The sequence below is a fragment of the Geotrypetes seraphini genome, chromosome 4 (genome assembly GCF_902459505.1).
Source record: "Geotrypetes seraphini chromosome 4, aGeoSer1.1, whole genome shotgun sequence".
NCBI classification, from domain to species: domain Eukaryota; kingdom Metazoa; phylum Chordata; class Amphibia; order Gymnophiona; family Dermophiidae; genus Geotrypetes; species Geotrypetes seraphini.
The window spans coordinates 105,718,791-105,746,645 of record NC_047087.1 but is presented as its reverse complement, the minus strand read 5'-3'; the positions used below and the strand labels follow the sequence as shown (position 1 = coordinate 105,746,645).

At 42.8% G+C, this 27,855-nt stretch overlaps 1 protein-coding gene across 6 annotated transcripts in view; it reads right to left on the bottom strand.

Annotated features, from left to right (window-relative positions):
• The window catches only part of STXBP5L (syntaxin binding protein 5 like), an 815,959-nt gene that overhangs the window by 448,336 nt on the left and 339,768 nt on the right, over nt 1-27,855 (bottom strand). For all 6 annotated transcript variants that reach the window (XR_004539193.1, XM_033941651.1, XM_033941652.1 and 3 more), the window contains one exon: nt 12,676-12,830. Coding sequence is in view for 5 of the 6 variants with exons in the window: in XM_033941651.1 (XP_033797542.1) it covers nt 12,676-12,830 (155 nt within the window). In the remaining variant the exon portion in view is untranslated. The remainder of the gene's footprint in view (nt 1-12,675; nt 12,831-27,855) is intronic.

Below are 27,855 nucleotides of genomic sequence, written 5' to 3'. Positions count from 1 at the left end.
TGCTTTGGGGGGGAGGGGTGTATTGGGAGGCAGACAGCTTTGCTTGGGGGAGGGGAGACAGAAGGGGGGCTAAAGAGAGACAGGGAGGAACTGGAGGGGGAGAGGGAAAGGGGCCTGCTGTGGGGGAGGGGTGTGCTGAGAGCTAGACAGCTTTGCTTGTGGGGGGAGACAGAAGGGGGCACAGAGAGACAGTCAGGGAGGAACTGGATGTGGAGAGGGAAAGGGGGATGCTTTCTAGCACCCGTTAATGTAACGAGCTTAAACACTAGTATTAAAATAAGATTCAGTTGTATTATTATAGGAATATTTCTCCCTATAGCGGATTTGAGCAAGAAAATGGAAACTAATTATCAAAAATTAAGTTGTTCAGTCGTGGTCACTGAAAGGCAAACCACCTCAAATCTAGTCACAGAAAACTTAAGAGGTAAAAAAAAAGCCTCAAAATAAAGTAGCAGCATAATACATTTCAACTGCTTTCAATATTATCATAGGCATTTTAAAAAAACCTCTCAGATATCCAATTATACTCCCTGACTCATTTTAACTGTATGGGAAGATTAGGTACTTACCTCGATCTTCTTTCTAGTAGAAAGACATACAAGTTTTGACCAGTGGGTTGTAGACCCCTTCAATGTTTCCCCGAAAATAAGACAGTGTCTTGTATTCATTTGGGGTCCAAAAAAGGCACTAGGTCTTATTTTCAGGGTATGCACATGATCCTCTCTCCCTCCCTCTCCTTCACCCAAATTTTCCTCTTTCCTTTTTCTCCCCCACAAGTGCATCTTTCCTTCCCTCCCTCCCATCCCCCTGTGCAGCAGAAGTTTGCCCAGCTTCCATCCTTCCTTCCTTCCCATCTCTCATGCAGCCTTGCCCAGCTTCTATCCTTCCTTCCCTTGTGCAGCAGAAACCCTGAGCACCCCCGCCCTCACCATGCAACTGAACCCCTACTGACTCTCTATCCTTCCCTCCCCGCTGACTGCGAGCCCTACCTTCATCCAAAGCAGCGTCAGGCCAGCAGCACTCTAAACAGGCTGCTTGGCCTTGTCCATCAGGGATTTCACTCTGTTGCGTTACTGATTATGTTGAAGAGTTGCCAGCGAATCCCGGGACTACAGTAGGGCTTATTTTTGGGGTAGGGCTTATATTAAGACCTACCCCAAAAATGATGCTAGGTCTTATTTTCTGGGAAATACGGTACTCGCGAGTTTGAGTAGAAGGCATCATCTACATTTTTCTCTGACACTAATCTGTGTTCCTCAGTAAGAAAGACAAAAAGAGGAGGGATACAGGAAACTCTCCACCCACCCCAAGTCTGCTCTAACCATAAAAATTGATTAAAAATGAACATATAACAAAACCATACCACAGTGCAACAGGTGCTAACATTGAAATAACAAACATATTCCCATATCAGGCAGAGATGAACTCTCTTATTTCAGGGTTTTTTTGTATTTTTTAACAAAACAGAAAATTTTTTACCTGTGTGGTATTAGCTCCCCTGTAGGTGCTATGCCTGTATCACCATTTTTAGGCTTTTGGCCTCGTATGCTGAAGCATTTTCACTTCTGCCAACATCTTGGAATTTCATGATGCTTGCCTGTTAGCTCCTCTTGGTTGTGAGAATATCTGCCTGCTATCCCTGGTAAGTAACTGTGCTTTATCCCAGGATAAGCAGGCAGCATATTCTCACATTTGGGACTCCCTAGCTTACTAGAATGGGATGGAGGGAGTGTTGGACATTAAGAAAATAAATTTTACAAGACTGCTTGACCGAAGTGACCCTCCCATTTGCAATTAAATTCCAGACAGTGAGATGTGAATGTATGAACTGAGGATCAAGTAGCAGCTGTACAGATTTTATCAATAGGAGTTGAAGCTGTCATAGCTCTGACTTTGTGGGCTGTGATGCAACTCCCAGTTGCAGCCCAGCCTGAGCATAAGAGAACGCATAACAAACCACTAACCATGTAGATATAGCTCTCTTGGATACAGGACGTCCCAACTTATTAGGATCAAAGAAGATGAAAAATTGAGGAGATGCTCTATGTGGCTGAATTATCTGTAAATAGGAAGCCAAGGCTCGTTTGAGTCGAGAGTATGAAGAGCCGTTTCTCCAGAATGAGGCTTAGGAAAGAACAGTGAAAGTACGGTAGATCAATTTAGATGACACTCCACGACTACTTTTGGAAGGAACTTCGGATGGGTGCGAAGCACAACTGTTATGATGAAACACTGTGAATGGTAGATCTGCCACCAGTGCTTTAAGTTCACTTATTTTTCAAACAGAGATAAGAGAGATGAGAAAAACCACTGTCCAAGTGAGGTATTTTAGATAAGCCCAAGACATTGGTTCAAAAGGAGACTTCATAAGTCTAAAAAGAACATTGAGAGCCCAAACGACTTGAGGTGCTTTGAGAGGTTGTTTGACTTTGAAAAGGTCTGTTAATGAATCTGGACACAACAGGATGAGCAGTTACAGGTTTACCATCAACTGGCTTGTGAAAAGCATTGATAGCACTGAGATGAACTCAAATCGAAGTGGTATTGAGGCCCACATTGGATAAATGTAGAAGAAATCCAATACTGCAGATATAGAGGTGGATATAGCATCATGACGATGAAAAGTACACCAAGTGGAAAACTGTGTCCATTTCTGCTGGTAACACTGCTGCGTAGATGGTTTTCACAACACTTCTAAGATAAGTCTGACAGGATGAGAAAGATGAACCTCAGTCCATATCAACCCGAGAGGTGTCAGGTGTAAAAGCCTGTAGATTGAGATGCAGAAGATATTCGTGACTCTATGTTAGAAGAGAAGGAAAAGTCTGAAGAGGCATTTGATACTGAACTGAAGTAGAAGGGAGAACCAGGGATGCCTGAGCCACCAAGGGGCCATCAGAAACATGGTGGCTGATTCTTGCTTGAGCTTGATAAGCGTCTCGAAGATGAGAAGGACTAGAGGAAATGCATAAAGAAACTTGTGTGTCCAATCCAGAAGAAACGTATCTGGTTGCAGGCGTTGGGGAGAATATTGCCTGGAGCAAAACTGAGGGAACTTGTGATTGTGGGGGGATGCAAACAGATCTATTTGAGCAGTCTGCCAAAGAGAGACTATGTGATGCAGAACTGCAGAGTTGAGCATCCACTCATGTGGCTGAAGAAACTTGCTGAATCCATCTGCGAGAGAATTCTGCTTCTCTTGAAAGCATACTGCTTTCAAAAATATATTGTGAGCAATTGCTCAGTTCCAAGACTTCTAAACCTCTTGACAAAGAAGAAGAGAACCCGTGCCTCCTTGCTTGTTTATGTAATACATTGCAACCTGAACGTCCGTAGGGATTAGAAGGATGTAGTTAGTCACAATGTGCTGAAATGTTTCGAGAGCATCGTAGATCGCTCTGTGTTCCAAAAGATTTAGACAGAAATACTGGTTCTAGTAGACCAGAAACTTTGAGTGTGAAGATCGTCCAGATAAACCCCGCAAGAGGAGGAGGATGAGTACATGGTCAGAACCTTCTGACGTGAGGGGTGTAGAACAAAGAACCCCTGGAAAGCAAGGAAGAGCTCATCCACCACTGCAGAGATTGTCAAAGTGTAATGTGTTGGTACAATGGGTCGAGAGCTTGAGACCACTGACATGCAAGAGTCTATTGAGGAGTCTTGAGAGTAAGTCTCGTAAACGGAGTAACATAAACCGTGGAAGCCATGTGACCCAGGAGTACCATCAGATGTCTGGCCAAGATTGATGGGAGAAAATAAGTCTAATCACAATCTGAATCAAATTTTGTTGTCTTTGCTGAGGGAGTAATGCTCTGTGGTGTGTAGCAGAGCTCCGATAAATTTCATATTTTGAGATGGTTGAAGTTGGGATTTAGGGAAAATGATTTCAAATCCCAACTGCTGAAAAAGAATTGTGAACTGAAACATAGAAACATAGAAATAGACGGCAGATAAGGGCCATGGCCCATCTAGTCTGCCCACCCTAATGACCCTATCCTACCTTTGCCTTGTGAATAGATCCCATGTGTCGATCCCATTTGGCCTTAAAGTCAGGCACGCTGCTGGCCTCAATCACCTGCAGTGGAAGACCATTCCAGCGATCAACCACCCTTTCAGTGAAAAAGAATTTCCTGGTATCACCTCGTAATTTCCCGCCCCTGATTTTCCACGGATGCCCTCTTGTTGTCGCAGGTCCCTTGAAAAAGAAGATGTCTTCCTCTGCCTCGACGCGGCCCGTGAGATACTTGAACGTCTCGATCATGTCTCCCCTCTCTCTGCGCTCCTCGAGCGAGTATAGCTGTAATTTGTCTAACCGTTCTTCGTACGGGAGATCCTTGAGTCCCAAGACCATCTGGGTGGCCATTCTCTGAACCGACTCCAGTCTCAGCACATCTTTGCGATAATGCGACCTCCAGAATTGCACACAGTATTCCAGGTGGGGCCTCACCATGGATCTATACAATGGCATAATGACTTCCGGCTTACGGCTGACGAAACCCCTGCGTATGCAACCTATGATCTGTCTTGCCTTGGATGAAGCCTACTCCACCTGACTGGCAGCCTTCATGTCCTCACTGACAATCACCCCCAAGTCTCGTTCTGGTACCGTTCTTGTTAGGATCTCACCATTAAGGGTATAAGTCTTGCATGGATTTTGGCTGCCTAGGTGCATAACTTTGCATTTTTTGGCATTGAAGCTGAGTTGCCAGGTCCTAGACCAGCGCTCTAGTAGGAGTAGGTCGTGCATCATGTTGTCGGGCATTGAATCTTCGTCCGTTTTGCATTTGCCCACTACATTACTTAGTTTGGCGTCATCGGCGAATAATGTTATTTTACCGTGAAGTCCTTCTGCCAAGTCTCTTATAAAGATGTTGAATAGGATCGGGCCCAAGACCGAGCCCTGTGGCACTCCACTGATCACTTCCGTCATTTCGGAGGGGGTGCCGTTCATCACTACCCTTTGAAGCCTACCTCCAAGCCAGTTCCCAACCCATTTCGTCAATGTGTCACCTAATCCTATAGAACTTATCTTGCTCAGCAACCTGCGGTGTGGTACGCTATTGAATGCTTTGCTAAAGTCCAGGTACACGATGTCTAGGGACTCCCCAACATCCAGCTTCCCCGTTACCCAGTCAAAGAAGCTGATCAGGTTGGATTGGCATGATCTCCCCTTAGTAAATGCATGTTGACGGGGATCCCGTAGATTCTCCTCATCCAGGATCTTATCCAATTGGTGTTTGATTAGAGTTTACATTAGTTTGCTCACTATCAATGTTAGACTCACTGGTCTGTAGTTTGCTGTCTCCATCTTTGAGCCTTTCTTGTGGAGTGGAATGACGTTAGCCGTCCTCCAGTCCAACGGGACACTGCCTGTACTAAGGGAGAGGTTGAAGAGCGCTGACAGTGGCTCTGCCAAGACATTACTCAACTCCCTAAGCACCCTGGGGTTTAGGTTGTCAGGCCCCATTGCCTTATTAACCTTGAGCTTTGACAGCTCACCGTAGACACTGCTGGGCGTAAACTCGAAGTTACTAAACGGGTCAACTGAGTCAGCCCTTGTCTGTAGCTGAGAGCCAAGCCCCGGTGTTTCTTGGGTGAAAACTGAGCAGAAGTATTCATTTAATATTTGGGCTTTTTCGGAATCCTTTTCCACATAGTCTCTGTCTGGTTTCCTAAGACATACAACCCCGCCTGAGTTTTTACTTCTGTCACTGATATATCTGAAGAAGGATTTATCTCCCTTCTGAATGTTCTTTGCCAGAGATTCCTCCATGTGGAATTTAGCCTCCCTGACTGCTGTTTTGACGGCTTTTGACTTGGTCAGGTAGTCTGCTCTAGAGTCCTGTTTCCCCGATTGTTTGTAAGAGATGAATGCTTTTTTCTTCTCCTTGATGAGGTCTGAGATCTCCGCAGTGAACCACTGTGGCTTATTGTTCCTTCGCCGTTTACTTACTAATTTAACATAGCGGTTTGTCACTTCCTGTATGGTGGCTTTCAAAGTCAACCACATTTCTTCCACCCTATCGGTTTCTGTTTGGCTTTGTAGCGCCTGGTGAACAAAGGAACCCATGTCTTGGAAGTTTGTGTCCCTGAATTTGAGGACCTTGGTCAGCGTGGTAGATTTAGTGAAACCTTTCCTAAGATTAAACCATACCATGTTGTGGTCACTGGAGGCCAATGTGTCGCCCACCGAGACCTCTGTGACACTTTCTCTATTGGTAAGTAATAGGTCAAGTATTGCCTGATCCCTTGTTGGGTCCAACACCAGTTGCCTGAGACCAACTCCCTTCATAGAGTTTAATAGCCTCCTGCTGCTGCCGGAAGTAGAGGTAAGTGTATCCCAATCCACATCAGGCATGTTGAAGTCACCTAACAATACTGTGTCCCCATGCAAGGTGATATTTTCTATATATCCGATTATTTCCATATCCAGGTCATCATGTTGTCTTGGGGGTCTGTAAATTACGCCAAGATACAAGCATTTGTCCTTCCCTCTGGCCAAATTAACCCAAAGGGATTCCCCAGTGTACTGGACATCTGAGATTCTTGTGACCTTAATGTCATTTTTAGTATATAATGCTACACCTCCTCCCATTCTGCCCTCCCTGTCCCAGCGAAGCAAGTTGTAACCCGGTATGACCATGTCCCACCCGTGGGAGTTTGTGAGCCAGGTCTCAGATATCGCCACCACATCCAGGTCGGCATTCCTTATTTCTGTTTCCAATTCCAGGATCTTGTTTCCCAAACTGTGTGCGTTGACGTACACAGCCCTCCATGTTGTATTTTTGTTACATCTCAGTGGGGATATTTCTGCTTGAGCTGCTTGAACACCTTTAGCATTATTTGCGTTATTTGTGCTCCCTGAGGCCCTGCCAGAACCAATTGTGAAGTTGGATCACTGATGAGCCAATCGTCCAGACGGGGAAAACCTGGAGACCCTACGTCTATAACGTTGCTGCCACTACAATCAGGCACTTGATGAATACTCTGGAAGAGGATACAAGGCCAAAAGGTAGGACTCTGTATTGATAATGTCCCAAAGTCCCCACCCCACTGCTTACCCTGTATCGGTAGCATGAAATATTTCTACTCCTTGAGTTTTGGCCAGGTACTAGTGACCTGGAACGGGCTACTGGGTTTGATGGACCATTAGTCTGGCTATTCTTATGTTCAAGGCCTTTCAATCAGCATTTCTCTCCATCAAGAGAATGTATGCAAATTAGTATGCAAAGTGGCTCCTCTTCATTCAGAAGTAGAAATTGCTCAGGCAATTCTAGGTCTCAGGGAATTGGTTCAGGTCCTTAGTATGGGATGGGATATTTCTGCCACCTCCCTTGTAGCTTCCCTAACTTGCTACTACAACCCACTGGCAAGATGCTGGACCATCCACCCTAATAATAGCAGACCTATCAAGACCTAGCATCAGATCCAAGTTACTTTTACATTGGGGTTTTCTTAAGGGGATTCTTCTGGGGATGCCTTGCATCCTGTGATGGGATGTATACCTTACGCTATCTGAAATCTAAGTAATTTCCAGAAGGTCAGATACACTGGAATATGAGAAGAAACTTCTTTTCAGATCTAGAAAGCATAGCCAGTCTTTGCGATCTAAGAGGGAATATAAAGTTAACAGAGGCAACATATAAAACTTCCCCCCCCCAGTGGAAATTTGTGCAGGCCCCTGAGGTCTAAAATTGGCCGTAGATCCCCCCCCCTTCCCTTTTGGGATGAGGAAATACTGGAAGTAAAAACCCTGGTTCCTCTGAAGAGGTGAAACTTTTCTTTGAGGAGAAGAGGAGATACTGTTTCCCAAAGAAGAAGATACGTCTTGAAAAGAGACTCTCTTGGAGGATGATCAGGAGGCATAGAGGAGCATAATCAATAGAAACATCTAAGTCCGTTTTGGGCTTAAGTCACTAGTTGCCCAAAGTCGGACATGGGAAAAGGTCCATTTTGGGAAAAATACATCCAACATATATATATATATATATTTTTTTTTTTTTTTTAATCGTCTAACTGTACATCCAGCCATCTGATTGTCCAGACCGCTAAGTCGTTCATCTTTATACCCTATTTTCATCCCAAAATTTGTCCAAGTCAAAAACACCTAGAAAAAGACCTTTGGGACGTGGGGGGAGCAAAGTGATAGAATGGACACCCAAACATTGCACCAGAGTAGTGGGGTACTTTACAGTGCACTGCTATGAACGTCACAAAAAGGGTTAACGGTTGGATGATACTGAGAGATAGCATTGTTAGTCAGGCAAGTTCTAACGATCATAAGTATGTACTCCTCCTGAAGAAGCCATTTTTGGCGAAACTCAGGACTGAGTGAGGAGTTAATGAAACTATAAATGGGAAGTTGAGAATATTTCATATTTTTGCACCCTTGCACAGTTTGTGCCGTCATCACATCAAGCAAAATTCACATATTATTTGAAAAGCCAGCCTGCAGAGCCACAAAACAGACCACCCTCTAAGATAAGTGCATTATGCTTATTAATCGTTTTAACAACTTATGATAAATCTGTAAGCACTAGAGTGATGACCATATAACAGCAGACCAGCATATATATAAAATAAGGGACATAAAAGTGTCATGATGGTCCCTTTATGATCTCAGCGTGGCTCGCATGTAAGAGATAAGACTCTGAGCACTTTTTATATACTCACAAATATTTATAAATTATTTTAAGAATTTAAGTTTATAGTGAATATTTATATAGAAGCTGGTACCCATTGCATTGCTAGTAAGAACACTACCAGTAATTTAGTAATTTTATACTCCTTCAATTCTATAGTCGTCACAAAAAGGGTCCCACGTACACATCTCACCACAACAATCTTATAGCTCATGCTGAGCCCCCCAAAACACCCCCCAGAACCAACTAGGGGGGGGAGAGGTCAGTGATCACTGGGGGAGTGCGTAGGGGCCTGTACTATGTCCCTAAAATGGTTATCTCATCACTTTGGATACCTTCTTCTGGACTTAGACCTGGTTTTAGATGGCCTAAGTCACAATGTCTAAATTCCATCTAAGCAATGTTGTAAAACTTTCGGTTATACATGCAGTACGACTAAGTCTATGACGGCCCACGTCTTTCCCAAATCCCGCCCTCACCACTCCTCCTAAAATGCCCCTTTTGGCTCAGGGCATACTGCAGCACTGTGAAGGCCTAAGTCATTTTTAGATATGTGTAAAACCCGGTTCGATTATCAGCACTTGGACTATTTTTCTCACTGATCGTCTAAGTGCCGATTTAGGCTGTTTTTTACATGTATTTCTGTTTCGATTATGAGCCCCATAGTGATTAAGTGAAGAGAAAGTCGTTCTCAAAAACAAATTAAAAAAATAAATTTTTTTAAAAGACGTAGTGGCCTCCTCCTCCCCTACAGCCACTCCCAAACCTCCAGGCTTTTGGAATCAAAAGAAGATGGAGTAAAAGTGGTGGGGTGAATGTTCATTAAGGAACAGGTTTTAGGGAAAAAGACAAAGTAAATGGATGTCTTCTAAATGGTATTGTATAAACATTGATTGAACAGTGGAAGACATGTTCCAAGAAAAAAATCTGGTTGATCCTGCTTTGAGAATAAAATAGTAGAAGGTTCTAAGATGGCAGGAATCTAACTTATAGGCTCTACACCCCTGTTAGATTCCCACCATTTCATGTTATAATTGTATCAAAAAAACAAGAAAAAGCTACCTTGCTCTATGCCCCATGGTGGAATCCTGAAGCAGTCTCAACTCGTTTGATGCATGGCAAGTTACTTGCTTTATACCATGTGGAGGAATCCAACTTTACAGACTCTACACCCATTTTTTAGATTCCTCCTTAGACCATGGATAAGCAGATCCAGCTTGCTTGCACGGGCCTGGGTTTTGCGGCGGCGGGGAACCAGGCTTAAATCAGCAGCGATGGCTTAAATCAGCAGTGGTGGCTTGTGGGGCAGGGAGAACATAAACATAAACATAAAGAACATAAAAAGTTGCCTCCGCTGAGGCAGACCAGAGGTCCATCTCGCCCAGTGGTCCGAGAAACAAAAACAGAAAGAAAGAAAGGAGGGGCAGGGAGAGAAAAAGAAATACAGAAAGAAATAAAGGGGGGACAGGGGGAGAAACAAAGGCAGAAAGAAAGGGGAGCAGGGCGAGAAAGAAAGACAGAAAGAAAGAAAGAAGGGGCAGGGAGAGAGAAAGAAAGAAAGAAGGGGCAGGGAGAGAGAGAGAAAGAAAGAAAGGGGGCAGGGAGATTGAGAGAAAGAAAGAAAGGGGGCAGGGAGATTGAGAGAAAGAAAGAAAGGGGGCAGGGAGAGAGGAAGAAATGTTGGGGGAGGGAATGGAGTGTGTTGGGTGACAGGGGGCAGGCAGGAAAATTAAACTAGAACTTATCTGTTGAGCCAAAGAACATTGCTCAACAGATAAGTTCTAGTTTAATTTTTGATGCTTTTGCAGTTTGAGGGTACAGCAATGATTGGGTGGTGAGGTTTTTTGGGGAACATGTTCCCATTTTTCCTCCATGTCTCTGAACACAACCCTCTAATTAGACAATCATTATAGTTGTTTGTTGATTGATTTTCACTTCAATAACAAAGTAATTTTTGAAAGCGTGTTATGTAATGTATTCAGTGTGATTTTTTTTCACGTTTTCCATTTTCTTGAATTTTTTCCTCCATATTTTTTTTTTGGATAAGAGGGAGTAAGCATCCCTGCTGCCAGGTCTTCTAAAAAAGGTATGGGGAGGGTTGGAAGGCTATGCACCCAAGTTGGGGGGGGACTGGACTGTGACAGGAGGGAGTGGGCTTCCTTCTTGCTGTTGTTTTTTTTTAAGTACGGGGGATGGGGTGTTTTCAGGCTACTGGGGAATGGCTGTCCGAGGGATGGGAACTTGGTGGGAGAGGGGTGTTGTTTTTCTTAGCCCCAGTTTTTGTGCATGTGTTATTTGAGCACACAACATAGTACAATAGTTGAGCCTATTAAAATAAAACCAAAAAAGTCCTGGCTCAGCTGCAAAGGACTTTTGGGGTTTTTTATGGGCTCTGATCTTGTGTTGTGTGCATGCACAACACACAGACAATAGTTGTTGCACTGGCGATTCTCTTGAATTATATATCATCAGTACGTGAGGGGAGGCTTTGGACTGAGTGGGGGAAAAGAAGAGAAGGACATCCTGCATGCAGACCTCCCGTCCAGAGCTGCCTTGTTTGACCCCCTCTAACATTCCTGGAAGGAGAGGGAGGAGGAAGGATGTTGGATGAGAGGGTATTTGGGAACTGAAAGGCAGAGATGGTGGACCTGGGGGGTCATGGGGAGGGAGGGAAGGAGGAGGAGGAAAGGAGAGATGCTGGATTGGAGGGAATTTGTGAAGAGAAAGGGAGAGTGTGGCTTTTGGGGCAGTGGGAGGGAGAGAAGGAGGATGAAGACGGGAGAGATGCTGGATAGAAGGGCAGTTGGGAAGAGAAGGAAAGATGGTGGACAGGTTGGTAGGCAGGGAGAGAGTGATACTGAAAGGAAGGGCTTTGGTGGGTGGGGAAATTGCAGAGGGCCAGGAGAGGAATTTGGGGTTCACCTCCTTAATTTCTGCCCTGGGCCCCAGCAGGTCTAACATTAGCCCTACTTAACAGTCCTACTCCCCCTGACCACCTTCCAACTTGGAACTGCTGGTCTCCCTACACCTAGACAGCTGTTACTGCTGCTGCTGCCCCCTATTCCCCCAGTGAACTGTTTATGTTGCTGACCCCATTCCTAGTGAGTCGCTGTTGCCACTGCCCCCCATCCTCCTGATGATCTGCTACTGCTGGATAGAACTGTGCTGAGAGCACAGAAAAGCAGAACCAGAGTCAGGAAATAAGAATATTAGAAAAAAAATCATGACAAAGGTAAGATAAATGATTTTGGCCCCTTTTTATTAAGTCACATTAGGGATTTTTTATCGCCATAGAATTCCTATGAGCATCAGAGCTTTTACTGCAGCAACTGGCAATAAAAAACCCTAACGTGGCTTGATAAAAGGGAGCCTTTATTTTTAGTTTAATTGAAATATGTCCATTTTGAGAATTTACATCTACTATCTCTATATTGCATTCTACAAGGAGTGCTTTTTAATCGCGGATTAAAAATTTTAATCATGGTTAATCTTGTGATTAAAAATTTTAATCGATGTACAGCCCTAATTTTTACATATGGATTTTGAGAGCATAAAAAATATGCCTCAGTGCCTCTTTTGTATATTATATATTTCAAAAGCAGATATTTGGGAGGGGGAGAATCTATGGATAGCTTGGAATCTATGAGCATATGGTATATTTTATGAAGTGCGCGTGTACTATAAATATGCATTCACATAGCTGTATCTTTGTGCATCTCACACTATGTGGGCTCTTAAAGCTTATAAAGTAATCTATGTGCCTACCTTTTTAGGTGATGTGTTATAAAATTACTTTAATAAACAGGATGCAATAAACTCTCTACCCTACCCTATATACATTTAAAATAAAAACCAAAATTGATAAAACACTTAGCTACATGATTGAGAAGCATTAGGGATTTAAGTAAATACTTTCTCAAACAGAGAATTTCAGCATTTAAATTAACACGCGCCAAACCTTTATATGTATTTTATGGCTTCTGTTGTTTCATCAATGTACAGAATAGTAGCATGTTTTATATACAGTACTCACCATTTGGGTATGGTGTTTCACAAAGAGTTAAAAAGTCAACAATTGGATGATCCATTTCAAGTACAGTAATTGCTTTTCCATGCATAATGGTCAGACTTGGTCTTCTACAAGCTTTATCATAAGACAATCCATCAGAAAATATTACAAATGGCTCACTGTAAAATTAAAAACAAGAACAGAGCATATTTTTTTGACCTGCCAGTTTCATTTTTGTCTCTTCTACCTTCAGTTCAAATAATATCAGAGCTGGCATCTGATGCAATGAGCTTCATTTGCAACCACCTGGGGATTTTTCTCCTATTTTATTTCCCTCACTCTCACATACCAAATTTGGTAATTATATGGATCATCCTAAGTTCTGAAACTGACCTTTAAATATTACGCTTAAGCTTGTCATTATATCATCCCTCAACAATTAACCCCCCTACCACCAACAACAACCCCCTCCACACATACATACACACACACACAACTCCCTGGGCTTAGGAATGCTACCCTCTAAAACATCCCTAACTGCACTTGCACTGAACCATTGGGCCTGCCCAAACAGAAAACACTATATGTGAATCTATAATCTGATGAAAGTTATTTGCAAATGTTTTACATAAAAACAAAAACCAATACAAGTTTAAGTTCAAGTTTATTTTTGACTTATTGAATCGCTTAATTTAATTTGCTAAGCGATTTACAGATAAAAAATAGATACATCAGATTAATTATAAAAGGATACATAAATTTGACATATTATCATACAAAATAATAAATAAAGTCATACAAACTAACAGATACAAGGGGAAAGAAAGGGTAGAACTACAATTGTATATATAAAAGAAAACATAAATGGTAAAAACAACAGGTAGGGAAGATAACGGGGAAATAAAAAGATAAAAAAGGAAAAATTTGATAATAATCCTTAATTAAGCTTATAAATTAAACGCATCTTTAAAAAGGAAACTCTTTTAAGCTGCTTTTAAACTGTTTCAGATCATTTTCTACTCTAAAATACTGGGGCAAACTGTTCCATAATTGTGGGGCTATTACAGAAAAAATGTCAGGGCGACGAGTTTCAATGACTTTTAGTGATGGAACTGTTAAGAGTTTTTGATTGGTGGATCTTAAAGAACGTGACATACTATGTGGAATAAGTAATCTATTAATAAATTGGGGTTCATTTGTAGTCAATGTTTTAAAAACTAAACGTAAGATTTTAAAAGTAATGCGATGGGCAATAGGAAGCCAATGTGACTCAATCAAGAGCAGTGTAACATGGTCAAATTTTTTGCGGTTGTGTATTAATTTGATAGCAGTATTTTGAACTATTTGAAGACGTTTTTTCTCTTTTTGGGTGACATTTATTAATAAAGAGTTACAGTAATCAAGCTTTGAAATAATTAATGAATCAATCAATATGTTTAGTGATTTTGGCTCTAAAAATTTGGCAATTGAGCGGATCATACGCAATTTGAAAAAATATGTTCTGACAGTGTTAGTAATGTGTTCATGGAAAGATAACCTATCATCTATTGTAACACCTAATATTTTTAGGGATCTTACCGAATTTAATTGAACGTTGTCTAGAATAAACGGAGCATTTAAGTTTATATCTTTTTTTCCAAGGGAAAAATAGTGTTTGGGATTTTTGTATGTTTAGGGCTAACATGTTTGAGCTAAGCCATTGTTTAATGTCTCCTAGTTTTCTATTTATTTCAATTATTTCATTTTTATTGTCTGGATTCAGTTGAACATTGTCGGCATAGGTGAAAGTAGTGAAGCCTATTGATTGACAAAGGCAGAGCAATGGAGAGAGAAAAATATTGAATAAAAGTGGTGACAATATTGATCCTTGAGGAATACCGTAATTAGAGGTATAAGGTTTCGAAACTATGTCTTTAAAGATAACTGTAGATAAGCGATCGGAAAGGAAAGAATTAAACCAGTCGAGAACTTGACCACCAATTCCTATTGTTTTCAATCTATCTAAAAGTAATACATGATCAATAATATCGAATGCTGCTGATAAGTCAAGAGAGAAAAGAATTACTGAATTGTGGTGATCTAAGTGGTAGAGTATATTAGTGGTTAATCCAATCAATGAGTACTCAGTAGAGTAATTTTTCCTAAAACCTGTTTGATTTGGATGCAGAACATTAGTTGTTTCTACAAAGTCAGTCAGTTGTTCAAATACCAGCCTTTCAGTTAATTTTACCAGAAAAGGAATATTGGCTCTGGGCCAATCAGGCCTTAGGCTTATCAGGTCTGCCCATCCCCACTAAGCCTAAGGCTTGATTGGCCCAGGCTTCTAGAGCCTGGGCCAATCAGGCCTTAGGCTTAGTGGGGATGGGCCGGGAAGGGGCGGCCCTGCCTCATTTCGAAGAGGCGGGCCTGCCGGCTAGACAGCAGCAAGACCCATCCGGCCGGCCACCAATTAGAGGTTAGTTGGGGGGGAGATTAGTTGGGGGGAGGTTAAGGGAGTAATCATAAGAATATAAGAAATGCCGCTGCTGGGTCAGATCAGTGGTCCATCCTACCCAGCAGTACGCTCATGCAGCAGCCCTCAGGTCAAAGACCAGTGCTCTAAATGAGTCCAGCCTCACCTGTGTACGTTCCAGTTTAGCAGGAAATTGTCCAACTTTGTCTTGAAACCTTGGAGGGTGTTTTCCTCTATAACAGACTCCGGAAGAGCATTCCAGTTTTTCACTACTCTCTGGGTGAAGAAGAATTTCCTTACGTTTGTACGGAATCAATCCCCTTTCAACTTTAGAGAGTGCCCTCTCGTTCTCCCTACCTTGGAGAGGGTGAACAGTCTGTTTTTATCTACTAAGTCTATTCCCTTCAGTATTTTGAATGTTTCGATCATGTCCCCACTCAGTCTCCTTTTTTCAAGGGAGAAGAGGCCCAGTTTCTCCAATCTCTCACTGTACGGCAACTCCTCCAACCTCTTAACCATTTTAGTTGCTCTTCTTGTGAGCCTAAGGAACAATTGTCCAACAAACAACACATATAAACATCAAATAGCCAACATACATGAAAACGAAATACCAGTGGATATGTTTTGGAACTCCTTTCAGGAACCAGAATGGAATAACTTCATAAAACTCTACAACAAATATACCAAATCAAACTGCATTCTAGATCCCTGTCCCCCCAACATTATGAAAGCAGCCCCTTTAGACTTTAAACTAACACTGTGGCATCATATGACCAATAATTTCAAAAACGGAAAATTCCTAACGAAAAACGGTCACATTATAATCACCCCAATTCCGAAAAACCTTAAACAATCCCTAACATCAGTAACCAATTATAGACCGGTAGCATCCATCCCATTCTTCGTAAAAATAATGGAAGGTTTAGTACACACCCAATTGATGGACTACCTTGATCAGTTCTCGCTACTACATGAAACCCAATCTGGCTTCAGACCTCTGTTCAGCACTGAAACGGTGATTGCAGCGATCCTAGAATACTTACGCAATTTACTCAGCAAGGGCCATAATGCCTTAATCATGCAATTCGATATGAGCTCGGCCTTCGACTTGGTGGATCACAAAAAACTGTTACAATGCTTAGACGCAATAGGCATCGGAGGCAAGGTACTTGACTGGTTCCGAGGATTCCTTACGACCTGCACCTATCAAGTACGCTTCAACTGCAACCTCTCTAAAACATGGAGAAACCCATCAGGCGTCCCACAGGGATCCCCACTATCCCCACTACTCTTCAACGTCTACATATCTTCACTAGGCACGCAACTGGCCCAGAGGGGTATAAAAGTATTTAGCTACGCGGATGACTTCACAATCATTATCCCGTTTAATACGTCTCCCTCCGAAATCACCCCCACAGCAACAGAAGCGCTAAACCTGATGGTACAATGGACCTCAGAATTCAAACTGAAGCTTAACTCAGACAAAACTAAATTCTTCATAGCCTCGCCACACACACATATCACGACAAAATCACTAAGCATAAACAATCTCAACTACCCCATTCAACCAACAATGAAAGTTCTGGGGGTAATACTGGACCAAGGTCTAACCATGAAAGACCATGTGGACTCCCTAGTCAAAAAAGGGTTTTTTACTCTATGGAAACTCAGATCCATTAGAGCATACTTCGACGCGTCAGCATTCAGAATCCTGGTACAATCCCTAATACTAAGCCACCTTGATTATTGCAACATTACCCATCTGGCAATCTCCCGAAAGCAAATGCAGAGACTACAACTGATACAAAATGCAGCAGTCAGGCTGATTTTCGGGCTGAAGAAGTCCGATCACATAACCCCTTCCTACCGACTCCTGCACTGGCTGCCAATGGAGGCACGTACGAAGTTCAAGCTGGGATGTCTATGCTTCAAGGTATTATCTGGTCTAGCCCCTAAATACATAACAGCCCTCTTCTCATTCCCAAACAACAGACATGAAAGAAGTGCACATCTGAAATTCGTCTCCCCACCGGCTAGAGGATGCAAATATAAGAGATACCATCAACAACTTCTATCGTATCAAGCAGCCTTATGGGGCAAAGACCTAGAAAAACTAATCACACTCACAAACAATTATGGAGAATTTAGGAAACACCTAAAAACATTCCTGTTCTCGAAATACCTAGGTAACGAACAAGAACAATAGCCCCCTTCGCAATCCCACCCAAATCTGATCTTGTAAACTGCTAACCCCTAATCACTAACAATGAATGCTCCATTCAATTTATGGAATTTTCTAATCCATTGTAAACCACACGGTACTTCATGGTCCTGCAGTATACAACCTATTGTTAATGCTGTTACTATCAGATGAACACTGCCATACTCTGTAAGTAGCTGTCTGTTCAGTTTCTCTTTATTGTAAACCGCGTAGAAGTCACAAGATTGTTGGCGGTATATAAAAATAAAGTTATTATTATTATTATTATTCTCTGGACCCTTTCGAGTAGTACTGTGTCCTTCTTCATGTACAGCGACCAGTGCTGGACGCAGTATTCCAGGTGAGGGCATACCATGGTCCGGTACAGCGGCATAATAACCCTCTCCTATCTGTTCGTGATCCCCTTCTTAATCATTCCTAGCATTCTGTTCACCCTTTTTGCTGCCGCCGCACATTGTGCAGATGGCTTAATTGACTTGTTGATCAGAACTCCCAAGTCTCTTTCCTGGGAGGTCTCTCCAAGTACCGCCCCGGACATCCTGTATTCGTGCATGAGATTTTTGTTACCGACATGCATCACTTTACACTTATCCACGTTGAACCTCATTTGCCATGTCGATGCCCATTTCTCAAGCTTGATTATGTCACGTTGCAGATCTTCACAATCCTCCTGTGTCTTTACTACTCTGAATAACTTCGTATCGTCCGCAAATTTAATCACCTCACTCGACGTACCAATGTCCAGATCGTTTATAAAGATGTTGAAGAGCACGGGTCCAAGCACCGAGCCCTGCAGCACCCCACTGGTGATGCTCTTCCAGTCCGAGTACTGTCCATTTACCCCCACTCTCTGTTTCCTATGCTCCAGCCAGTTTTTGATCCACGTGAGTATTTCACCCTTGATTCCATGACTCCCAATTTTCTGAAGTAGTAGTTTATGCGGAACCTTGTCGAATGCCTTCTGAAAATCCAGATATACAATGTTGACTGGGTCGCCCTTGTCTATCCACCTGTTTACTTCCTCGAAAAAGTGCAGCAAGTTCGTCAGACAAGATCTGCCTTTGCTGAAACCGTGTGCTGGCTGGTCCTCATCAGACCGTATCCTTCAAGGTGATCAATGATGCGGTCCTTTAACAGCACCTCTACCATCCTTAAAAGAGAAAAACTGGACAATCATTGAAATATGAAATAATAATGATAAGAATACAGCCTATTATTTAAAAAGACATTAAAATTTAAATTGATACAGTAAAATTATTGTATCAAAAGAATAAAAGCACAAATTAAGAGATAAATTTATCAAATAATACTGTCTTAATTTATTTTCTGAAAGCGCCATTGGACAGGTTGTGATATGAGATATGCATTAGCTCATAAATTGAAAAAGACCAAGTAAAAAAAAAAAAATATGGCATACATGTTGGAGCTAAGGTTACAGAAATAGCAGTATATAATTATAGCAGAAATTATAGCAGAAATAGCAGGTCACAATTAAGCATCGCTATCAACAAAGGAAGCATAGTGGTACAACATGCTGTAGAAAGTGGTAAAAACATCTTTTGAGAGATATACCCCTGCGATATGACCGGATGGTGATACAGGGGGAATGTGATATCATTCTGAGCAACTCATTGATGGAAGCTACAATGAGGCATACCCTGACAATGAACAGTATTGGAGCTGTTATTTTAGGTGCTTGGCTATGGAATCAGAGATAATGTATGTAGTGGTGTACATATAGGTACAATCACTCATAGCAAGCACTGCAAAAGCCAGCCCAGTGTCAACATGCACTGACTATGTTTACAGGCAATACTACAGAGTAAGTCAAGAGGAAGGGGCAAAATACGTACCCGACGTACCCCGCGGATCCAAAACCGCACACTCCCAAAAATCCGAGGCCCGCACCTGCACCACCCGCAGCCTCCGCCTGCACCACCCGCAGCCTCCGCCTCCGACAGACCTCCACGAGACCCTAGCACCGAAGGATCCGTCTCAGCATAGGGAGGGAAAAGTATTAGGATCCGTCAGCGCCAAAATCCCACAGAGGCCTGCCAGAGACAGAAACCACAAGCGGCATGGACACGGACCCCAACCTCCCAAGGACGTGCGACTCCAGATCCGTGAGGCCCGCGCCTCACCCCGCCCCCCCAGTCAAGTAAGTTCATCCAGCAAAGACTTAATTGGGTGTGTAACATTCACAGGCTAGACAAAAGATACCAATTAAGAAGAAACAAGTTTGTAAACAGGCTAGCTTAATCAATTATGCAAAGCAATTTTGTGGGTTAAATGAGCTAGCAGGAGGTCGTAAAAGTAACCAGCTGAAGAGCTTTTTGCTATAAAAACCAGGAAAATGTGCTGCGAAGCACTGTTGACACATTAGTTAGAAATTCAAAGCAAGGCTTCTGTTTAAAATGCACCATGTTTGCACCTTTTTGTGACCTCTTATAGAGTAAGGGGCTGGAATCCAGTTAAAGAACATATTTGTAAAACAACTTACATAGTGATCAGTCTATTGAGACATCAGAAAGCGATGGGACAAGGAGCATGATGTTGCTTCCTTCACAGCTAACACCAACCCGATTCCAGTAAACAATTACTCAGGTTAATGTCGGTAATTCTGGATCTGATAGGAGACTTATTTCCTTTCATAAGTGTAAATAACTGCTCATACTGATAAGTACTTCCAAACATGGAAATAATTTCATATGCAAACTTTCAAGTATTTTCAAACCTGGCTGGCAAATATTTGTAAAATTCAAGCAAGCCAACTTCACTGTATTTTGTCTTCAAATCTGAATCGCACTGGATCTTGTCACAATCCTATCCCTAAAACGCAACTTTTACTAGGGCAGGTCTTAGTGAAACCTGGCCCTTGGATACAGAGGGCAAACCACGGGGATAGGATTGTGACCAAGCCTAAGGAAAAAACCTAGCCTTCCCTTGGATACTGAGGTGTTTGATCTCCAGGGAGGAGAGGAGGAGCTTCAGAATAGCTCACAACAGCCACTGAGGAACCTCTCTCCCTCTGGTGGGTATCAGCTGCAGGGAATGATTAGGCTCCCAAAGTCAGCCAGGAAAAGTAAGCAGAAAACTCCTCCCCCTCAAAGGGCAGGGCAGTTTCCCTTGAGTACTTTGGAGGCTGCTTTGAGAGGGAGAAGAGCAGTCTGTCCTGAACCAGCTCAGGGAAGGATCTCCCCGCCTGAAGGCACTCCAGAGTTTGGAGACTGGGAAATGCAGGAGCCTGACACAGACCCTTTGGACAACCAGCTACCCGGGGTAGAGCCTATGGAGTTCAGTGAAAGTGCCAGTCTGCCTGAAGAAATCCTTATGGAAATCAGCTAAGTGGCAGGGCTGGAGAATGTGAGGCTTATTTCCCTACTGGGGCTGGGGTTTGTACTGCTTTGGAGGAAAGGGGGTTTGTTAAGGGAAAACCCTTTGAAGGACTTGTGCTGGCAGTGCCTGCACTGCTTGAATTAAGCAGAGGAGAAAAAGAAAAAAAACAAAACATTTTTTTTTCCTGTTGCAAGTTTGATTGGTCAGCTGGGTTTTACGCTGACTGGATTTGTCAGGGTATGTGTGAGAACCTGAGGGAAGTAAAGTGGGGGAAGAATTCACTAAACAACTGGTTGGGTTAGTGGGGCCATTAGTGGCATGTCTGTTATTCAGATTATTTAATTGGTGAATTCTCTTGCTTCCCTCCCCCCTTACCAACTCTTGTGGAGCTGGCTGGGGAAGAAGCCAGAACATCAAAAGGCTTGGGCACCTGAACTGATTCAGCAATGCTGTGAAATTGAACTTTGTGTGCCAGTGAAAAGAACTGTTCATGCTCTTTTATTTTTCTTTTGATAATTGATTTTTGATTACTTACCTGACTAAAGGTCTGAGTTGGTCCCTTTTACTTTTGGTGACCGCTTCTTCTTGAGTTCCTGATTTAAAATGTTTGCTTTATGACTGTGTGTTGGGGAACAAACTATTGGACAAAACTTATCACACTTTTCACCGAATAAAGTGGATAACTCAGGATTAATGAATAATTGACTCTTTTTGTCTTTGTGCTTTATTGATAAGCCAGAGAATAGTATCCAGCAGGACCTCCCTCAGTTAGGGAGGCACGTCGGAGCAGCGTAACTGTGAGCGTGGGCCGGACCTCCTTGTTCCACAGGTACCGGCTCCGCTACAATCTCAATTACTTCCTTTTGCATATGATTAGGAATGATTATATTTATTGAGAAAATCAAAGAAAACGTGTCTTCTAAAGATTTAGAAATAAAACTGTGGAACACATAGACAAACATGATTTAATGAAATGGAGTCAGCATGGGTTCAGGTGAGGAAGATCTTGCCTCACAAATTTGCTTGGCTTCTTTGAAGGTGTGAATAAACATGTGGATAAAGGTGAGCCAGTTGATATAGTGTATCTAGATTTTCAGAAAGCTCTTGATAAAAGTTACTCATGAGAGGCTCCTGAGAAAATTAAAGCATCAAGGGACAGGTGGCAAAGTTCAGTTGTGAATTAGGAATTGGTTATCGGATAGAAAACAGAGGGTAGGGTTAAATGGTCATTTTTCTCAATGGAGAGTAAATAGTGAAGTGCCACAGGGGTCTGTACTGGGACCGGTGCTATTTAATTTATTTATAAATGATCTGGAAATTGGAACAACGAGTGAGGTAATTAAATTTGCAGATGACACTAAACTGTTCAAAGTTGTTAAAACGCATGAGGATTGTGAAAAATTGCAGGCGGACCTTAGGAAATTGGAAGAGTGGGCGTCCAAATGGCAGATGAAGCTTAATGTGGAAAAATGCAAAGTGATGCACATTGGGGAAGAATAACCTGAATCGCAGTTACCGGATGCTAGGGTCCTCCTTGGGGGCTAGTGCCCAAGAAAAGGATCTGGATGTCATCGTAGACAATATAATGAAATCTTCCACCCAATGTGTGGCGGCAGCCAAAAAATCAAATAGGATGCTAGGAATTATTAAAAAAGAGATGGTTAACAAGACTAAGAATGTTATAATGCCCCTTTATCGCTCCATGGTGTGACCTCATCTGGAGTATTGCGTTCAATTCTGGACTCCTTATCTCAAGAAAGATATAGTGGCGCTAGAAAAGGTTCAAAGAAGAGCGACCAAGATGGTAAAGGGGATGGAACTCCTCTTGTATGAGAAAAGACTAAAATGGTTAGGGCTCTTCAGCTTGGAAAAGAGATGGCTGAGGGGAGATATGATTGAAGTCTACAAAATCCTGAGTGGAGTAGAACGGGTATAAATGGATCGATTTTTCACTCCGTCAAAAATTACAAAGACTAGGGGACACTCAATGAAGTTACAGGGAAATATTTTTAAAAACAATTGGAAGAAAATTTTTTTCACACAGAGAATAGTTAAACTCTGGAACGTGTTGCCAGAGGATGTGGTAAGAGCAGATATTGTAGCTGGTTTTAAGAAAGATTTGGACAAGTTCCTGGAGGAAAAGTCCATAGTCTGTTATTGAGAAAGATATGGGGGAAGCCACTGCTTGCCCTGTATTAGTAGCATAGAATATTGCTACACCTTCGGTTTTGGTCAGGTACTAGTAACTTGTATTGGCCACCGTGACTTATCTAAAACCAGCTTAGGCCTTTACCCTGCCTCTGAATGCCTAGAGCGAAAAGAAGTGGATTTAGAGTGGAAAGGGCGGGAGGTAGGCTGATCTAGACTTAGTCGTACTGCAATCCCTCCTGCAGACACCCCTGAACCCCCAATAATACCGGCAGGATGGATCTCAGGCCTTCCTGCAGTAGACACATCCCCCCAATGAGCCCACGAACCTCTCCCCCTGACAATACTAGCAGGAGAGAGCCCAGGCCCTCCAACCGAAGACACAGGCCCCCTGTGAACCCCCCCCCCCGAATACCGGCAGGAGGGATCTCAAGCCCTCCTGCCGAAGACGGGCCCCCACCTGCTCCCATGAACCCTGGTGAGCCCCAGAACAATCCCACCACCACCCCGGACCCCCCCCCCCCCACTAAACTTAATGGCCAGCCGGATGGATCCCCAGTCTTGGCGGCCCACCATCCTTGGAATGGCGGGTCTGCCTCTTCCTGGTGCATTGTGGGATGCACCAGGTAGAGGCCTAGAGCCTGATTGGTCCAGGTGCCTAAGGCCCTCCTAACCCATCCGGCTGGCCAACGTTAAGGTTAGTGGGGGTCTGGGCTCCCTCCTCCCAGTATTGTCGCGAGTTCAAGGGTGTCAGCAGGAGGGCTTAGGATCCTTCCTGCCGTGATCGCAGGTTTGAGTGGGGGTGCCGGTAGGAGGGCATGGGATCCCTCCTGCCAATTCACAGCCACGATCGTTGCAGGGGGGGGTGGATTCTGTAACCAATGTTGTTTTTGACATATGCCGATTACAGAGTCCAGCAATTAAACTGCTGAACATAGAGGTAGGCCATTCTAAAAAAAAAAAAAAAAAAAACCTCTCATTTTGGACTTTTTTTTTTTTTGAGAATGGACATTTCCCTGCTGTTACTTTCAGCGTTTAGGGACTTAGGCCAAAAGGGGACTTAGATCTTTTTATTATTATGCCCCTCTATTTGTCTAAGGTACTGGACCCTGTTTCACGGGGATGGCTGGAGTGCATACAAGCTGTTGCCACTGTGGCTCTCCTAGTGGAAGAGAGTAGAAAATTGACATTTGGAGAGGCACTCCACATCAAGTCAGAAATATTCTGAGTCAGAAGGCAAGAAGATGGCTTACTGACTCAAGTATATTGGAATATGAAGCCATTCTGATGGAGAAAGATGACTTGATACTGACAACAGATACCTGTGTTAACCCTGCTGCCTTTTGATGGAAAGGGATAACAGAGGAAGGGAAACGGCCTGAACATGATTGTTTGGATATTATTGAATATCAAACTAAAGTACGTTTAAACCTGAGAGATACAACACTGCCCAGATGTCGTCAATTATTTATGTTTATTAATATTTGATATCCTGCTCCAGCATATCACAGATCTAAGCGGTTACAAATAAAATTAGGTATTTAGAACGTCCCTATCTGTCCTGAAGGCTCACAATCTAGCTAAAGTACATGAGTAACAATTATTGAAATAGTAAAGATATAACAAAAGTCCAAGAATGGTTAGGGGAGGGTACAATTTGCATAATACAAAAGAAAAATTAAAGAATAAAATAAAAATAAAAAACCTCAGAGTCCCAAAGCAAGACAGAATATTAGTCCGGTAGGCTCTAATCCAGTGGTTCTTAACCTGGGTTCGACCGAACCCCAGGGGTTCGGTGAGTCAGTCTCGCGGATTCGGCGGAGGTCAAAACACACCTCCGACTCATATAGCGCTTCGGTCACGTTCAATCATCTATCAGTTATTCAGTGATTTTGATCAAGACTGATTGTGTACTCGGTTTCTTGATCTATCAATCTGTAACTAATGCCTTATATACATCAATCAATTCCTGATCAAAATTTGTGCTTTAACTGATAGATGATTGAACGTGACCGAAGCGCTTATGATTCGTGATGATACGCCCCACTTGTCCATAATTGGCTGCAGGTGATCACGCAAAATCGCTTGGCCTATCTGTGCTGCAGGGGATTTGATGCGCACAGTAGTCGAATTGTAACTGTTGTGATGGTACGTCGTGTGATACCTATCTTAATATTTTAATCCCTTACTAACTATGTCGAGCAAAATATGAAAATGGTCGGACGAATATGTACAATATGGATTCACATGTACAACGGAACGTGATGGGAGTCAGCGTCCTAATTGCATGATTTGCAATGCCAAGTTGAGTAATTCTAGTCTAGCTCCGGCAAAACTAAGGGAACACTTCCTTAAGCTGCATGGAGATGGAAAATACAAGAACACAACGCTCGCTGAATTCAAGGTGAAGAGAGCAAGATTCGATGAAAAGGCTACTCTGCCTGTTCTCGGCTTTGTACCCATCAACAAACCAATCCTCACAGCAACGTATGAAGTTGCTTACCTGATCGCAAAGGAGGGCAAACCACACACCATTGGTGAAACACTCATAAAACCAGCTGTGTTGAAGATGGCGAATATCATGTTGGGAAAAGCGGCTGAAGTTCAGTTATCTGAAATTCCTCTTTCAAATGACATCATCAGCAACAGAATAGAGGACATGAGCAAAGACATCTTGGCTCAAATAGTTGCAGATCTGATTTTAAGCCCGGCAAAATTCAGCCTTCAACTCGACGAGACCACAGACGTTTCCAATCTAAGCCAGCTTACAGTATTCGTGCGCTATGTGAAAGACGACGATAAAGGAAGATTTTTTATTTTGTAAGCCTCTTACAACAACAACTAAGGCAACTGATGTGAAGAAACTTGTGGATGACTTCTTCAAAGACAACAATCTTTCGTGGGATATGGTTTCTGCAGTTTGTTCGGACGGAGCTCCAGCCATGCTCGGAAGAAAGTCCGGTTTTGGTGCGCTAGTGAATGCCGATGCACCACACATCATCGTTACGCATTGCATTCTGCACAGGCATGCGTTGGCAACAAAAACATTGCCTCCAAAACTGGCAGAAGTTTTAAAAATTGTTGTGGAATGCGTGAACTATGTGCAAAATAATGCTCTGAAGCACCGCATCTTCAAGGAGCTATGTAAAGAAATGGGATCTGAATTCGAGGTACTTCTGTACCATTCTAACGTTTGGTGGTTATCCCGGTGACAGGTGCTTAATCGTGTTTTTGCCATGCGTGTGGAATTAGCTCTGTTTTTGCAAGAGCAGCAACATTGTCATGCAGATTGCTTCAAAAATTCTGAGTTCATTCTCATTTTAGCGTACATGGCTGATATCTTTGCAGCTCTCAATCATCTCAATAAGCAGATGCAGGGTGGTGGAGTCAACATCATCAAAGCGGAAGAAAACCTGAAAGCTTTTCAAAAAAAGCTACCATTATGGAAACGACAAACAGAAAACGATAACTTTGCAAACTTTCCCCTGCTAGACAACTGTGTAAGTAAGATCGAAGATGTATCTGGAATCAGAGACATTTCTGTACCCGCGGAACTGAAGCAAACTATTGCCACGCACTTAGATGAGCTTGCAAAGTCTCTCAACGGACACTTCCCTACAAGAGAGTCATATCCAGCATGGGTGAGACAGCCGTTCACATTTAGTGTTGAGACAACAGATGTCAATGATGAATACCTCGATGAAATCATTGAAATTCAGCAGAGCCAGGTTCAACAGCAACTCTTCAGAACAATGCTCTCAATGTTTTGGTGTCAACAATTGGTAACGTACCCTGTTATTGCTAAGAAAGCTCTGGAAATTTTCATACCGTTTGTTACAACATATATTTGCGAGCAATCCTTTTCGAGGATGCTGGACGAAGAAAAGGAACAGACTTTGTTGCGAAAATGACATGAGAGTGGCACTTGCCAAGGTAAAGCCGCGCATTTCTGAACTGGTCTGAGAGGCAACAGCAGAAGTCACACTGATTTGCAGTAAATTTCATTATTATGTTATTATTATTCGAAATATAGGAGAACTTTTTTGTTTTCAAAATTGATATTATTTTTTCCCTCACAGTATACCTATGTTTTGAATTTGTAAAAATCATATTTTATTTTTCCAATAAAGAAGGGTTCGGTGAACACGCATATGAAACTGGTGGGGTTCAGTACCTCCAACAAGGTTACGAACCACTGCTCTAATCACTGGCCGAAGGTGATGACTGGATCCCAATCGTGGGCAAGGGCTAACGGCCAAAGACTGCAGGACATTTGTGGGCTCTCCCTCCACAGACTCCCTGACCTCTGATGCACCATCATCTGACACCAGGTCCAGCCAACTCCAGTATCCGATCCTCCACTTTTGGCCCCAACCAGCTGTTTTCTCTCCCTTCTGCCACCAGAATTGAACCCTGGTCGGGCTTTGGTGGAAAGTGGCTCCTCAGAAGCACCGCCTCTGAGCTCACTCTGATTTATTGATGGGTTCACCAGAGTGATAGAAGAAAAAAGGCACAATGGCTATGCAATAGTAGATGTGACAGATCATAGTGTAATCGATGTAGGGCGATTACCGAATGACTGGTCAGCCCAAAACTATGAATTGTATGCTCTCAATCAGGCTTTGCAGTTACTAAAAGCGGGGGGAAGAAACTATTTACACTGATTCCACATATGCATTTGGGGTAGTACAGACTTTTGGGAAAATTTAGGAGGAAAGAGGGTTGAACAATGGGAGGGGAAAAGAACTGGTACATGGGAAATTGATTAGGCATGTATTAGAGAATCTCTTATTCCCTGAAGAACTCGCAGCAGTGCACGTGAGTGGACATCAGAGGGCACCCACATAAAAAGCCATGGGGAATAGGCTAGCTGATGAGGCTGCTAAAAAAGCAGCTTTGGAATCTGAACAGGTGACTATGTGTATTCTGACCCCTAGAATACCAGACTGTACACTAATGCCTATATTCACAGAAAAAGAGGTAAAAGAATTAGTCAAATTGGGTGCAACTAAGACAAATGAGGGAAAATGGTTGCTGCCTGATGGTA